This window comes from Anomaloglossus baeobatrachus, chromosome 3 (assembly GCF_048569485.1).
Source record: "Anomaloglossus baeobatrachus isolate aAnoBae1 chromosome 3, aAnoBae1.hap1, whole genome shotgun sequence".
In the NCBI taxonomy this organism is placed as follows: Eukaryota; Metazoa; Chordata; class Amphibia; order Anura; family Aromobatidae; genus Anomaloglossus; species Anomaloglossus baeobatrachus.
In genome coordinates, this window is record NC_134355.1 from 661,585,129 (window position 1) to 661,602,344 (window position 17,216).

At 50.9% G+C, this 17,216-nt stretch overlaps 1 protein-coding gene across 1 annotated transcript in view; it reads right to left on the reverse strand.

Moving 5' to 3' along the window:
* The window catches only part of LOC142297004 (cytochrome P450 2K4-like), a 59,807-nt gene that overhangs the window by 41,729 nt on the left and 862 nt on the right, over positions 1-17,216 (reverse strand). Inside the window, exons 2-4 of the mRNA XM_075341211.1 lie at positions 12,091-12,253; positions 10,385-10,534; positions 1,771-1,931 (exon numbers count right to left, since the gene is read on the reverse strand). Coding sequence (XP_075197326.1) covers positions 1,771-1,931; positions 10,385-10,534; positions 12,091-12,253 — 474 coding nt within the window. The remainder of the gene's footprint in view (positions 1-1,770; positions 1,932-10,384; positions 10,535-12,090; positions 12,254-17,216) is intronic.

Below are 17,216 nucleotides of genomic sequence, written 5' to 3' on the forward strand. Positions count from 1 at the left end.
TCGGCGATAGGACTCAGGAGGACGGAGCTGCGACAGTGATGTCTGACACCAAAGACGCAGAAGAGATAATGGCGTCCTGGAGGAAAATGTCCGGTTTTATAATGCAGGGACATGTGACATGGACATCCTATCACACATGCCGTTGCTTCTCTGGCTAAAAGTCCACTTAGCTGTGTGTGTGTCTGGGATTGGCTGACATGCTGGCCTGCCCCACTACACGCGCGCGCTTTGGGAAGGAAGACAAGGAAAAAAAAAAAATGGCGATCGCCATTATAGAAACAGCAGTGATCTGAAGGCGCTGTTCACGCACACTATACACTGAAATGTCATAATAGTGTGATTCACAGAGTGACTTACACTATTACAGCGGAAACCAAGCTAGGAATTAGCTGGTTTTTTGCTGCTAGAACCATTCTCGAACGTTTCTAGAACTATCGAGCTTTTACAAAAAGCTCGAGTTCTAGTTCGATCTAGAACAGGCCCCAAAATCACTCGAGCCTAGAACTGGAGAACCTCGAACCACGAACCGCGCTCAACTCTATTTGTAACCTGCTGATAGTTCCAGTGTTTCATGGAGCGAGCCGGAGGTCACATATCAGTACAAAACAAGAAAGCCTGCGGAGATACCATCACATGTTTCTCAACGCTGGCAGGAAACTAGCCAGGTCTTTCACCGGGAAGGAACAACCACGGGAAGGGCAGTCTCCAGTCAAGGAGACCACCTATGCCAAACATGGTATCCATCCACAGTCAGCTGTTTCGGGGTATTTGCCCCTCATCAGTGTGGAGTAGGAAACTGGCTGGTGGGAGCAATGCCTAGTAGAAGACTAGGGGGCATTGCTCTAGAATCACTGCGTTGAGAAACACGTGATGGTGTCTCCACGGTGTTGGTTGTTGATCTCCCGAAGGTCAACCATCCTTGCTTATGTAGTCTTCTACTAGGCATTGCTCCCACTAGCCAGTTTCCTACTCCACACTGATGAGGGGCAAATACCCCGAAACAGCTGTCTGTGGATGGATACCATGTTTGGCATAGGTGGTCTCCTTGACTGGAGACTGCCCTTCCCATGGTTGTTCCTTCCCGGTGAAAGACCTGGCTAGTTTCCTGCCAGCGTTGAGAAACATGTGATGGTGTCTCTGCAGGCTTTCTTGTTTTGAATATTTCCCAGGGGGCATTGCTCTAGAATTACTGCATTGAGAAATACGTGATGGTGTCTCCGCGGTGTTGGATGTTGATCTCCCTAAGGTCAACCATCCTTGCTTACATATCAATACAAGTCTATGAGACCCACGTCCTTTGCTCATTCTGGCTCTCATAGACTTGTACTAAGTGCTTGTGATGTATCTTTTTACTTCCGGTCTATCAGAAGTTACGAGCACAAGATTGTGGTGCAGGACCAGAGCGGCGGTGAAAAATGATGAAGCCACCAGATTGTGAGTATAAGACTGAAGTCAGGAGACTTACATTTCATTTTAAGTGCCACTCCAATGCTGGAAAAAAGATGCTGGAGTGGTGCTTTAACCTGACCATGTGCATGAAAATCACCAAACAGATAAAAACACTTTTCAAACAGTGCAATACATTACATAATACCACAGTTTGTTCAAGTGGATATGGGTACCACTTTTCCTTATAGTCTGTGGCTAAAGGCCTTGTACACATGACTCTGGTGCTGAGGCCCAATATCACCAAAGTTGGTTTATTTTCACTTTTGATGACTATCATGGTAATTCATAGTGTGAATTTCATCTTGCTAATTAAGAACTTACCATGACCATTGGACTTCCCAAGAGTTTGAAGTTTTCATCGATTAAACTCATAAGCTTAAGGATGGTAGGATCTCCGTAATCATATCGGTGGCCAAGTAATATGTAGATTATGACATTGGCCACAGCTGTGTTAAGTATGGTAGTATTTTCAAATGGTTTTCCTGGAAGAAATAATGGGTTGTAAAATCATACATTACCTTCAACAACAAAAAATGTCAGCTTTCATGCCAACAAATGGAGCACCTTTTACCGAAATCTCTTATTTTTAATACCGCCAAAATTCACAACTTTGGCCTTGTTTTTGCTAAAACCACCTCTTCTAGGTCCAGTTTAAAAAAAAAATCAGGACAGTTGGCATGTATGTTTTATGAGAAGATACTATTGGTTTTCCTTTTGCTCGACAAAACACCATTTGGTGGAAACTCTGTTTGTCCAAGTGAGTTAGAAGAATAGAACAAATAAGGTCTCTGTGTCTGCAAAGTCAGGTATAATAACATCCACTGGATGAAGGGGAGGAGGACGCCAAACTTTTAATTCCACCTGTGAGGAGCTAGAGCACTGCAGGCCATTGGGCTAATGAGTGAATGGAGTAGATTCATTCTTGCAATAGACATGTAAGTGTGGTTTTACTGGTGGATTTCCTGATGAAGTGGAGTTACACTTTGAAACACGTTGAATTAAACCACCTCGTATTTCACTTCTCCTGAATGTGTGTCGTATCTCCAGCAGTGCAGTAACGGTTTCACATTTACAGTGTTCCCGAGCGATATTTGGGGTTATCGCTCACACACTCTCATATACTGGTCACTGGAATGTCAACATGGCTCCTCATGGCAAATAATTCTCTGAGAATCTGGAAAAATAATTGTTGATCTACATAAAGATGGCCGAGACTATAAGAAGATTGTCAACAACCTAAAAATGAGCTTCAGCATGGTGGCCAAGACCATACAGCGGTTTAAAAAGATAATAGGACCCACTTAGAACAGGTCTTACCATGGTCGACCAAAGAAGTACCAGAAGGAAGTGTGACGCCCTGGCCAGCCAGGTAGTCACAGATAGGGAACGGTGTAATGCGGGGCCCTAACAAGGTGACAGCAGTGTGTCGCCCTGGGCAAGCCAGGGGACACAGGTCACACACCACCACACCCTACATCCCAGCTAGGAACACCTAAGCTAACCAAAAATCCTTTTTGCCTTCCTCCAGAGGCTGATGATTCACACCAGGGGGTGGGCCAGGCGGTTGGCTCCGCCCACCGAGGAGTTCACAGCTCTGGAAGCGGGAGAAACCAGGCAGATTAGCCCAGGCAGGGCTCAAGTGCAGATAGCTCAGGGAGGAGCAGGAGTGAGGAGCTAAGTGGAGGAGTAAACAAGTAGTGAAAGTAGAAGTGAAGTGAAGTTGTAAAGGAGGACAGCAAGAGTGGTGAAAGAAAGAAAGCCTGAAGGGTCCAGCTGTGTGTAGGACCAGGTCAGCAAGGTCAGCAACGGCGGTGACTGTCTGGAGGGGGACCATTTGGAAGTTCCTGGAAGGACCCCGGAGGCTGTGTGCCCGGCGGTCTGGAGCAGTGTTCCGAAGGACAGTCAGCACCAGGGCAGGGGCCTCTCGGACCCCGGCAAGGCTAGGAGTCGCCATAATTTGCCAAATCCGTCAGTGACGGGGACGTAGATCCCCCAACAACCAAGTCCCGATTGACGGCAACAGCCCAACTAGAGTAGAAGAGACACCGCCACCGCCAAGGCACCAGTTTCTTAGGGCCAGCGCCTGCGGGCAAAGAGTAGAGCTCCCCCGGTCCAGCTTGAAGCCGGGGAGCGGGTTACCGGTGGGGACCCATCGCAACCAACAAGTACACAAAGGTGCAAGGAAGAGGGACATCACCGTCACCTACTGGGAGAGCAAGTGCAGCCGTCCGTGGGACCGTCTATCCAGCCGTTTGGTTTACCGTAAAAACTGTGTCAACGTCTCAGGCTGAGTGAGTACCACAGTGCCGCAAGGCACAGCGCTGCCCCCGCGTCCCTGCGCCCACTAGGCCCTGCACCTCCCTCACCATCACCGGGCCCCCGGGATCACCAACCCCTACCCACGGAGGGGCAACGCAACACCTGGCTGCTCCGCATCACCATCCCCGGGATCCCCATACTGAGCAGCGGTGGTGAAATCACCACAACCGTGGGTGGCGTCACGGACAATAAATACTTCCCACACCCAACAAACCCCTTTCACTCATGGGCGAGGAGTGCCGCTCGAGAAGCCCCCGGGATCCGGCCCACCGCTCGAGCCACCACTGAGCAGAAGCCGCCGGACCCGAGCAGAAGGGGTGAGCGTAGTGTGCTGACACCCTCCTCCCCGCCCGCAACAACTTGGCGTCACGAACAGGATCTTACCGCTCTGCCGTCTGGTAGAGGTGCGCCTTGTTACCGCCGGAGGTATCCGGCAGAAAAATTTCAGAAGCCGCCATCTTTGGCGCGAAAAGTTCCCGCTCGAGCGTCTTCTCGAGTAGTAGAGGCGCGAAGGCCAAAACCCCGCCCCGAGAGAGGAGGGGCCGGAAAGAGCTAAGGGGGACGCGATGGTGGCTGGACGCATGTAGCTGCAGCTATAAAAGCAGGGACGCCAGGACTCTGCAAACATACCGTTCCTGGAAGTAAAGAAGAAGCCATCATGTGGATGCCGTCCCGCGACACCGTACCCCCCGCGCCTGGAACCGGGCGTGGGTGGAAATCCGAACCGCGCAGCTCTACCAAAGGCTGCAGGTCAGGATGCAGCTCCTCATGGAGGAGTGGGAGGCCGACATGGCGGACGTTATAGCCACCGTGCGGAGACGCGAGGAGGAAGCGGAGAAAGGGAGGGTGAGTGACCCACGTCCCGATGCCCTTGAAGGGCCGGTCATCGCGGCTGTGGGGCCCGGTCCAAGCCCTCTCCCCCCGCTGCCTCCCTCGCCACCCGTCCCGGAAGCCGTGACCCTGCCACTAGGCCTGCTACCACCGCAACCGGTAGCAGTACCCAGCGTCTCCGCCCAGGCGGGCCGACCTGTAGCCGGAGCCCGCGGCACCCCGGAGGTGTTACCGTGGAAGAGTCCGAAAGCTGAATCGGATGCATCCCCTGAAAAATCCCCTGAGCCGGAGCCGATGACCCGCTCCGAGCCGAAGGCCCAGCAGCGGAAAGCCCCTATGCCCATCCCCCACACCTCGGCTGAGGTAGCGCCGGGTTGTTGCTGCAAACCAGCGCCCAAGGCCAAGACACAGCGGGACATGCCGCCCAGATTCCTGACAGTGGGCAACGTCCAGGATGTCCCGCGGGGCCCGACCCGTGCGCCGGCGCTGGCGGCAGCGCCGTACTGGGATAGGGAGCCGGTACCGCTGGGCCTGGAGATCGCCGAGAGGGAGCGGAAGAAGGCCGAGCTGGTGGCCCGAGCTATCCGAGAGAAGGAGAATCTCCGCCAGGCCACGTTCCGTGTCCGGGGCCCGTTGTACGAGGGGCAGGTGAGGCGGTTTGATGTCCGCCGGGGCTACGGGTTCATCTACGAGCCGGGACTGGAGGCCGAAGTGTTTGTAGCCCGGCGGGATGTGAATGCCCACCTGCCTGAAGAGCATCCCGGCCGCAACCTAATGCCGGGTGACATTGTGCAATACACCCGGCACTGTGGGGAGCGGGGGTGGTTTGCGCTGGACGCTAAGCTAAGGGGCAGCCAAGAGTCCCGAGTGAGCGCCGCGCCCCCTCCCTTGGAAGGAGCCCTGGAGCCTGAAGGCCTGGAGTAGGGCAGCGGATGCCCGTTGCACCGTCCCCGTTGGGACCACCACTTTGTTTGTTTGTTGAAAAGTTTGAAAAGTTCTGAAAATGATGAAAAATGATTACCGAAGTTTAACCTGATTATCTGTGTGATTTGCAACCGGCTGGAGCCGGCACCGTTGTCCCCGTGGGGACCGTTAAAAAGTTGTTTTGCATGGAGGACTATCCATGGACAAGCCCGTGAACTTGCAGGGCAACCACAAACTTTAGTGGCTTGTAAATAAGTTGTTTACCGTTACCGTTTTCCGCAATGCCGCCTCCGGAGAGGCAGGTTGGAGGGAGGGCCCTGAGCAGAGCAGGCTGGGGCCCGGCCACCAAAGGAACCGGTGGCTACCCTCTGGAGGGAAGGACAGATCCCGCTCGGGTACCGTGTGCTGGACTGTGGGTCAAGGGGTGCTGCCTGGGCTTTAGGGGCAGCATCAGGGCCAGGTTGCTTGGGTGGAAGAGAGCGGAAACCGTAACCGTAAACCGTTATGCAACCTTTAAGGAATGTGCCTCCCGTAAGGGAAGAGTTATTAAAAATGTACATATGTTATTACTTTACCATGTTATCTTTTACAGAAAAATAAAACCGGTGTTGGACGGCAGCCCGTGGACGGTCTGCATTTTGCTAAGGGGGAATGTGTCGCCCTGGGCAAGCCAGGGGACACAGGTCACACACCACCACACCCTACATCCCAGCTAGGAACACCTAAGCTAACCAAAAATCCTTGTTGCCTTCCTCCAGAGGCTGATGATTCACACCAGGGGGTGGGCCAGGCGGTTGGCTCTGCCCACCGAGGAGTTCACAGCTCTGGAGGCGGGAGAAACCAGGCAGATTAGCCCAGGCAGGGCTCAAGTGCAGATAGCTCAGGGAGGAGCAGGAGTGAGGAGCTAAGTGGAGGAGTAAACAAGTAGTGAAAGTAGAAGTGAAGTGAAGTTGTAAAGGAGGACAGCAAGAGTGGTGAAAGAAAGAAAGCCTGAAGGGTCCAGCTGTGTGTAGGACCAGGTCAGCAAGGTCAGCAACGGCGGTGACTGTCTGGAGGGGGACCGTTTGGAAGTTCCTGGAAGGACCCCGGAGGCTGTGTGCCCGGCGGTCTGGAGCAGTGTTCCGAAGGACAGTCAGCACCAGGGCAGGGGCCTCTCGGACCCCGGCAAGGCTAGGAGTCGCCATAATTTGCCAAATCCGTCAGTGACGTGGACGTAGATCCCCCAACAACCAAGTCCCGATTGAAGGCAACAGCCCAACCAGAGTAGAAGAGACACCGCCACCGCCAAGGCACCAGTTTCTTAGGGCCAGCGCCTGCGGGCAAAGAGTAGAGCTCCCGCGGTCCAGCTTGAAGCCGGGGAGCGGGTTACCGGTGGGGACCCATCGCAACCAACAAGTACACAAAGGTGCAAGGAGGAGGGACATCACCGTCACCTACTGGGAGAGCAAGTGCAGCCGTCCGTGGGACCGTCTATCCAGCCGTTTGGTTTACCGTAAAAACTGTGTCAACGTCTCAGGCTGAGTGAGTACCACAGTGCCGCAAGGCACAGCGCTGCCCCCGCGTCCCTGCGCCCACCAGGCCCTGCACCTCCCTCACCATCACCGGGCCCCGGGATCACCAACCCCTACCCACGGAGGGGCAACGCAACACCTGGCTGCTCCGCATCACCATCCCCGGGATCCCCATACTGAGCAGCGGTGGTGAAATCACCACAACCGTGGGTGGCGTCACGGACAATAAATACTTCCCACACCCAACAAACCCCTTTCACTCACGGGCGAGGAGTGCCGCTCGAGAAGCCCCCGGGATCCGGCCCACCGCTCGAGCCACCACTGAGCAGAAGCCGCCGGACCCGAGCAGAAGGGGTGAGCGTAGTGGGCTGACACCCTCCTCCCCGCCCGCGACAGCAGCCAACCATATAAAACCCTAGTCACCCCCTTAGAGCTTGATGGACACACCAGGGGCGGAACCAGGAGGTTAGAAGACACCCACCAAGGAGTCTAGACAGCCTGAGGTGGAAAAGTAAACAGTTCAGTAGATGATTTTCCAAGTTCAAGTTGGAGAGTTGTGTGGGCTGAATCTGTGTGCAGCTCCAGCGGAGGAGGAGAGAACCCAATTTGACAGGTGCCAGGGTAGGAGCCCTGGTACCTCTGGCTAAGAGGCATATGGAGGCCTCTGTCTGCAGGAGCCTGGAAGACGGCTCGGTGGAACCGTGGTGGACCGGGACAGGGTAGTGGCCAGCCGGTACCGACCCGGGGAACCGACTCGGAAACCAGAGCACAAAGGGGGGTACTCAGACCTTGAAGCTAGGTCCAGAAGCTACTGGGGGCTAGCTAATTAACTGATTGCGGCCAGGACTTGAGGTCTTGTCCCACCCAAAGTCACGACTGAAGACAACAGCCCAACGAGGATGATAGAATGCCACTGCACGGCTCAGAGATCCCACAGGCCAGCGTCTGCGGGCAACGAGCTCCTTAGGCGACCACTAGCCAGGAGCGGACTTCTAAAGTTGCAAGCGAAGGTAGTCCAACATCACAAACAGATGCAGGAGAAAGGCAGAGACCACCAACCGGGTGGGGGACCAGACTGCAGCCGGCTGTGGGCACAGACCACCATCACCTTTGTTTACCAGAGACTTGTGTGTTTACTAATCATGAGTACATCAGTGCCCTCCAGCCGCCCATCTCCCTGCACCGCCAAACAACCCCCAACGGGTCCCGTGGCCACCATCCCTGCCCGCTGAGGGGTTAACAACTTACTGCATACCATCTCCCCTGGGTGCCCTGTAACTGCAGCGGTGGTGTCCACCTTCAACACATCCTGTGGGTGGCGTCACGAACTTAACACGGCTCCGGCCGTACAACTACGTCCCCAAACCACAAACCCCCTTTTTGATTGGAGTGACCGCAGGACCCCCGGGTCCGGAGACCCTCGAGCCACCCACTGAAGGTCTAGATCTGAGCGGCTCGGCTGCCGCCGAGCACGGGGTGGTACAGAAGCCTCTTCTAAAGGTGAGGCATAAACAAGAAAGCTCTCAAGACAGTTTACTGAAGTCAAGCAGACTGAGGGCAGAGATTTCTGAAACCATTTTCTGTAGTCTGATGAGACCAAAATAAACTTATTTGGTTCAGATGGTGTCAAGCGTGTGTGGCGGCAACCAGGTGAGGAGTACAAAGACAAGTGTGTGCTGCCTACAGTGAGGCATGGTGGTAGGAGTGTCATGGTTTGGGGCTGCCGGAGTGCTGCTGGCTGTAGACTGCTACAGTTCATTGAGGGAACCATGAATGCCAAAATATAGTGTGACATACTGAAGCAGGGCATGATCCCCTCCTTTTAGGCCACAGGGCAGTAGTCCATCATTATAACGACCTCAAACACACCTCCAATATGACTGCTGCCTTGCTAAAGGAACTGAGGGTAAAGGTGTTGGACTGGCCAAGCATGTCTGTGCACCTAAACCCTATTGAGAGGCTCTGGGGCATCCTCAAGCGGAAGGTGGAGGAGCACAAGGTCTCTAAAATCCACCAGCTCCGTGATGTCCTCATGGAGGATGGAAAAGAATTTTGGGCACAATTTGGACATTTTCACTTAGAAGTGTACTCACTTTTGTTGCCAGCAGTTTAGACATTAATGGCTGTGTTACTAGCGGCATATTAACTACTGTACATTATATCACAGGGTCATATAGTCAGTGTGGTCTCATGAAAATATATAATTAAATATTTACAAAAAAGTGAGGGGTGTTCTCACTTTTGTGACAAACCGTAGGTGATAACCTATGGATCTTGAGGTTCCAATAGCTGGTATCACTTCTGATCCTCAAAACAGAGTTTTTAGAATAGTGTGGAGGCCACAAATGGATGGTGGTCTCTATTTAACTCTGACATCTAGCAGTGGACATATAGTCTAGACATCCCTTTCAGAGGATTACACAGGTGCTGCATCATTCCAGTTAGCCAATATGCAACAACTGTAGAAAGAGATGAATCGCACATCCCAAAGTCACACTTTGATGTAAAGCCGCTAGGCAAAAATAATATACCTGAACATGAGGTTCTTGATTTAACATTCTGATCAGACTGTGTGAAGCCACTGCCATGTCACGGCAAACCTCTAAGTGGGTTCCTAATCTATGCCTTGAAGGTGCGGCGCCATGAGCCAACCCCCGTCGCGGTGGCAATGCACTAGAAGGGAAAGTGACCTGGTGCCTCACAACACCCATGCTGCAAGGCAGAGTCCCCATGGCTCCAGGCCTCACTGACACAAAAACACCACAACAATGGCCACCTTACAGCACCAGCACACTGATTCAAGTAAAAAACCAGCACTCCTCCCATTTCCCATTTGGCACAGGCATTTTTAATTAGCAGGAGACTGCAAAGAGAGGTTCTGTCTTTTCTGCTCTTAGTTCACACACTGAGAGCTTGAGGAAAGGGAGTGTGCAGCTCCTTCCACAGTGTGCTGGTGCTGTGTGGTGGCCAATGTTGTGGTGGTTTTATGTCAGTGGGGCCTGGAGCCATGGGGGCTCTGCCTTGCAGCATGGTGTTGTGAAGCACCAGGTCACCAGCCCTGCTGGTGCATTGCCACGTGGGAGATGGTTGGCGCACGGCGCCGCACCTCTAACGCGCCAGAGTAGGGACCCACTCATAGGTTCGCCGTGACGTGGCAGTAGCTTCATAAGGTCTGATCAGAATGTTACACCAAGAACCTCATGTTGAGGTATTTAATTTGTGCTTAACGGCTTTAGGACAAAGTATGATTTTGGGATGTGTGGCCATATCTTTTTCTACAGTTGTTGCATATTCCAGTCAGCCAATCTCAGTATAAAACAAATCTGCTCCCTGTCCATGCATCGCCTTACCTCCATATGATTCAATTATTTGTACTAGAGAGTCGCATTCTTCATTTATCCGATCTTCGATGGATTTCTTCCCCATCCCAAAGTCTCTCAAAGTTGATATAGTAAATCGTCTCATTACTTTCCAGTTTTCACCATTAGAAAAAACGATACCTTGAAAAAGAATATGTAAATAGCGTTATTGTGGATTATTGGTTTAAAGGAAATTATTGTTCTACATTTTATAGCATGACTAGCTGCACTACCTGACTTCGCCCGGGTTAATTACTGTTAACAAAAAAGAATGTATTAACGAAAATTTATTCTGCACACAAAAACCACAAAACAAATAGACAGAAATGTAGTTATTAAAAGGCAAAAACTAAGCTAATAGAAGCATTTCACAACATATATTTCAACACCTCAGATATTCCACACAGATTTTACTAAATTGGCCAAGTAATGTGCTCCGTCTGTCTCTTTCCAGGTCTGTCTCTTTCCCAGTCTGTCTCTTTCCCCGTTTGCCTGTCTCTGCCTGTCTTTTTTTTTTTGTCTGTCTGTGTCTCTGTTTCTTTCCCCATCTGTCTCTTTCTAGGTCTGTCTCTTTCCCAGGTCTGTCTCTTTCCCCGTTTGTCTGCCCGTCTCTTTGTGTCTTTTCCTATCTGTCTTTTTCCCTGTCTGCCTGTCTCTGTCTATCTCTTTCCCCATCTGTCTCTATCAAGGTCTGTGTCTTTCCCCATCTATCTTTGTCTCTCTGGCTGTCTCCTCCTTTCCTGTCTGCCTGTATGTCAGTCTCTTTCCAGGTCAGTCTCTTTCCAGGTCAGTCTCTTTCTAGGTCAGTCTCTTTCCAGGTCTGTCTCTTTCCCTGTCTGTCTCTTTCCCTGTCTGTCTCTTTCCCTGTCTGTCTCTTTCCCTGTCTGTCTCTTTCCCTGTCTGTCTCTTTCCCTGTCTGTCTCTTTCCCTGTCTGTCTCTATCTCTCGGTCTGTATCTTTCCCTGTCTGTCTCTGTCTCTGTCTCTCTCTGTCTCTCTGTCTGTCTCTGTCTCTCTCTATCTGTCTCCCCACCGACATTTTATTACCTCACATATAAGCTTCTTATACTAACAATGTCTTTTGTTCCTATAGCAACCAATCACAGCTCCTACTAATAACCTGTAGTTCGGGGCTCCATTTACTTTAATGGAGGCATGTTTTTTGGAGAGTAACTGTAAAGCGCAGGGTTAAATTTTCCTGTCAAAACATAATCTACGACGTCCCCTGGGTCACATGAGGTGTCTGTGCAAAATTTCGTGATTGTAAATGTGACGGTGCGGATACACTTTTCGCTTCACTTTTTCCCCATTATGTAGATAGGGGCATAATTGATTGGTAAATTGGAACGCGCGGGGTTAAAATTTCACCTCACAACATAGCCTATGACGCTCTCGGGGTCCAGACGTGTGAGTGTGCAAAATTTTGTGGCTGTAACTGCGACGGTGCAGATGCCAATCCCGGACACACACACACACACACACACACACACACACTCACATACAGCTTTATATATTAGAAAAACCCAACAAATTTTATAAAAAAGGAGCAGAATTGGAGAAAAAATAAAAACAATGCCTCAAGCATGCAGCAAAATTTGCATCTTGGGGGAGCATCTGTCAATCATAGGTACTGTCCAGTGGCTGATCACACGGGCACTGCTGTGTACATGCACGTTTGGGTTGTTTGCCTGTTTTTACCATATCCCTTTGATGTTTCTGTAAATATTGGTATGTCGGCTCTTTCAGACAATTCTTCAGCGTGGTTCATGTAAGCGTCTTTCACGGCATCATATCCATACAAAAGCACCATCTTTTGCGTCCCCAATTGGACACTGAACACTGGGCCAAACTTCTTGCTCAGCTGTAAGATAAAATGCAGGATTATACAGTGCCAGGTTATATCATAGTATTTTATAATCTTAATATATTAATTATCATTTACACTGGTTCTGATGATGTATTTTTCTCTATGTTTGCCCCCCTTCATATATCCGTGTCTCCGGTATGTGTGACGTCCATTTTTATAAGTACCAGCGACATGAACACACGTACACCCATTAAAATCAATGGGTTTGCGCACATCTGCGTGTTTTCCTATGGACCGTGTGTCCATGTAGAGCATACGTGTGTCCGTGTGCTCCACATGAAGGTATGTCCGGTTTTTCTCCGGCAGCACAGGTGTCACACTGACCGCACAGATGTGATCCGTGTGACACATACCGGAGAAAACAACGGTTCTTTGAAATAAAATTAATTTCTGTACTCACCTTCTCCAGCTCTGCTGTCTCTGCTGCTGCTGTCACTGGCTTCCGACCTCCACTCATTATGCTCATCGCACATTCATTGCACCGAGGACCGAAAGCAGCAGCAGCAGCGGGGAGTTGGCAGGACCCGAAACGGCATCAGCGGGGAGTCTGCAGGACTGAAAGTGTCGCGGGCGGAGGGGACGTGCTCGCCACACTCGTGTCCGGGGCTTCTGCTGCTGCTCGGTGGCTAGAGCGGTGGGCCGGACCCGGGGACTCGAGCAGCGCTCCTCGTCCACGAGTGAAAAAGGGGGTGGTTTATTTAGGGAGACAGTTCGTGACGCCACCCATGGGTCGTGGTGATAATGGGCACCACCGATGCTGGTGACGGGGATCCTAGGAGCGATGGTAGGGAGCAGCTAGGATGTTGTCCCCTCCATGGGTAGGGGTTGGTGATACCGGGGCCCAGTGTTGAGACGGGGAGGCTGGATGGCTGGGGTGCAGGGTTGCAGGGGCAGCGTGGCGCGGTGCCGGATGGCACTGGTGTACTCACTCAGGCAGTCAATGACAGAGTCTCTGGTAAACCAAACAGCTGGATGGACGAGTCCCGCAGCCAGCTGCAGTGTCTTTGCTCTCCCCGGACAGTGTGATGGTGGCTGTCTTTCCCTGCACCTGGTTAGAATGTTCTGACTCCTGTGGTTGCCCACTGGCAGTCCGCTCCCCGGCGCATAGGTACCGCAGGAGCCCGTTTTTCCCGCAGGCGCAGGCCTTTGGATCTCTAGCCTATGGCGGTGGCTGTATATCCTCACGGTGTGGACTGTTGCCTTCTGTCGGGTCTTGGTTGTTGGGAAACCCCTGGGGTTACGGTCACACTCGGCTTTGACCATTGTCGGCGGCTCCAAGCCTGGTCGGGGTCCGATGGCCCTGTCTGTATGCTTAGCTCACTCCACTCCCCGGTTCGGTACCGGCGGGCCACCGGCCGACCTTGGTCCTACGGTTCTGCAGAGATTCACTAACTCCTGTAGATGGCCACCACCGTCTGCCAACCCTGCTGTATGTGTTTGGGCTCCTACCCAGACACCGACAGTTTCTACTCCTCAGACTTTCACCTCCAAACTCAATCTGTCACTTTTCCCGCCTCCAGACCTGTGAACTCCTTGGTGGGTGGAGCCAACTGCCTGACCCCGCTCCACCTGGTGTGGACATCAAGACTGGAGGGTGGCAACAAGGGTTTTTGCCTGACAGGTGTGACTATCCAGGGGAGGGGGTGTGTAAGGTGTTATGTCTGTGACTACCTGGCTAGTCCAGGGAATCACAGAAGCAGCAGCAGCAGAGCGGAAGATATCAGTACTACAGACAGCAGCTCCAGGAACAGGTGAGCATGATCAGAAAGTTCCTGTTCTCTGTGTGTTATCACGGATAGCACACGGAGAACACTCAGGTGCCAAAACCACGGCACACGGAGGGCCATATGCACCTTTCACACATACGTGCAAAACGTGTGTGGTTTTTCACGGACGTATGAAAAAGGACTTAAATGGAGAAGGGGAATAGCGAGGGGCTCAGTATAGAGGGGCCAAAACACATCTAAATAGGCCCCTAAGTGAGGTAACTGTGTATAACCATTCTCATCATACTGGTTAAATGGACCCTCAGCAGATGAAGATGCTGCTCCTGAAAAGAAAAAAGTTACTGTACAAAATATGACCCATATACAGTGACCATATAATTGAATATAAGTCTTGCTGATTAACAAACAAAAAAATTCCTGGAACTTACAAATTTATTGAAAATTGAAAACACAATGAGTGAAGATATCATTGAAATATCCATTTAAAATGGTAAAACAGAAAACCAGTAGACCTAAAGGCCGCTTTACACGCTGCTATATCATGACCGATATCGCTAGCGTGGGTACCGGCCCCATCGGTTGTGCGACATGGGAAAATCGTTGCCCGTGGCGCACAACATCGCCCAGACCCGTCACACTACTTACCTGCCCTGCGACGTCGCTGTGATCGGCGAAACGCCTCCTTTCTAAGGGGCTGGTTCGTTCAGCGTTACAGCGACGTCACAGCTGCGTCACTGATCCGCCGGCCAATAGAAGCGGAGGGGCGGAGATGAGCGGGACGTAACATCCCGCCCACCTCCTTCCTTCTGCATTGCGTGAGGGAAGCAGATAAGGAGAGGTTCCTTGTTCCTGCGGTGTCACACGGAGCGATGTGTGCTGCCGCAGGAACGAGGAACAACTTCGTTACTGCTGCAGTAACGATATTAGTCGATATTAGATATTAGAATCGACCCCCATGTCACCGATGAGCGATTTTGCACGTTTTTGCAACGATGTAAAATCGCTCAAAGGTGTCACATGCAACGGCATCACTAAAGCAACCAGATGTGCGTCACAAATTCCGTGACCCCAACAAATTCGCTTGAGAGATATCACAGCGTGAAAAGCGGTCTTAAGGGAGTAAAAGTAGGTGTATACGGTATACCCATGCTCCAGGGCCCTATGAAGGTTCCTAAGAGATGACCCTACCTTGCCGCGGAGGTCGGCACCCCTAAATAGCGCCCTCGCTCACCTGGGATTCCCTACAGGAATCCCTAAACTAGAACCTGCTAGAACCAAAAGTTATCCACAAATCAAAGATTTGATCGTAAGGAATTAAATAGCCAAAATTGCCAAGGCAAACACACCAATGAGTGTAACCACTGCAAATGGCCAAATAGACTTACAAAAATTGCAATAGCATAGGTCCATAGGTCCGGTGCGCACCACAGAACCCAGCCAAAAGATTAAATGGAACCTCAAAAAGGTGAACAATACAATCACAAGTCAAACCAGTGAAAAAAAAACAAACAACTTTCCTTATTGATGCATTTAGTCAAAAAAGACGACCTCAAAGCTCTTCTCCTGTGCTTCAGGTTCATCAGGAGGCCATGAGTAGGTTGCGGCTGTCCCAGGATGAGGTGGATACACAGTATATGAAGTGAATATAAGTCTTCAGAACATGTTAAGATGAGATGGCAGATAGTGACTTACAGCTGACGTTCTTTCTGATGGAATTGTTCATTTTTCCTGCCTTTTCCATTTAGCCAAGAACACCAAGATGACTTCTCCAGCCTCAACTCATCTGCAGAGTTTACAACAGCGATACATTTGACTTTTGACATTTCCAGCACCGTCCCCATCTATTCCCTACCTGCAGAAACTCCTCCTCCTGCTGATACCCCAATAATGAGCCGCTATGTGTCCCTATTACTGCACCTACTGTGTGACATAACAGTGCTCCTGTCAGTGTCCACATAATAATGCCCACCACTGTTAACCCTACAAAGTAAAATACCCCCATCTGTGTCTTCTCGATGATAAAATTGTGCCCTAGAAAATATTAATGATCTATGTTAGTTTCTTAAAAGAAAGTTGCCCGGGGCGCTGCGCACGTCACGACCATGCTGATCTGCGATGATTGGCGGACGCCCTGTTTTTAAGCCACGCTTCCCCTCACTGCACCACACCCCCTGACGAAGGCTCTTCAGCCGAAACCGCCGTCGGGTAGGACACGGGCATTGCGCTGATCACCGCTCCTCTCCAGGTAATATGATATTTTTATTATTCAATTGTTTTCATAGCATCTGGGGTGCCAGGGTCCCCCTTCCATTCTACACCCCACATAGTGTGCAAATTTTGTTCACAACCATAGTGCCGATTTTTCAGCATGCACTGTTGCCATGATTTCTATGGGAGGTAATTTATTTAAGATTGGGACCCTTGTTTCATGATGCCCATTATTACTTTCTTTGCCTGGAGGACTGCTGAGACTGTGACCACATATATGTAAATTGTAGTTTCATGTGTAACCGTTATATACCATATATATGGACGTGGCAATGGTTTGTCAGCAGTTTGGTATTATCCCTAATTTTCAGTGATCACCTGCTGGTGTCCACACTTGTTCTGTGCCGCTCCGCACCTATCCTCTTCAATAAAGTTTATCACCTCAATACCTTCGACTTTGGTCGTATTTTTCTCCTGGTTATTACATAAGTATAATGACTTGTCCTAGTCCCCATCCAGTTTTTGTGAACACTATGGTTGCACTATACTGTCACATGTTTTTCCCTGAAAATGAAACGGTTTGTCTTTTTACTCACTGACTGAGCAGCCTCCACCATCTGGAATGACTCAGCAGTGCTGGAGGATTTCCCAGCCTGGTTTCCTGTGTGTGGTGCCTGGCTCACTATCTGGGTGTTTTATGTAAGTTATGAGCTCAGGATTTGTGGAAGTAAAACAAACCAGTGATTAACCTCTTCTCACCCGGGAGAGAATTACAACTTAAACCAGATGCAATTCCCTGTGGCGACTGAGCCTCAGGGGTGCCACAGGTACGCTTGATGGTAGCAAGGTCTGAGCCCCCACCATGACCCGGACTCCTGTCCAAGCCCTGATCTTAACTCCCCCTGTCCCCCACCCTTGGGGCGGGCTGGAAACACAGTAGCAAAACCCCACAGAAACAACACAGACTAGGGATAAGAGAGCTTGTATACACTGCACTCAGACACAAAGGAGAAACAAAACGT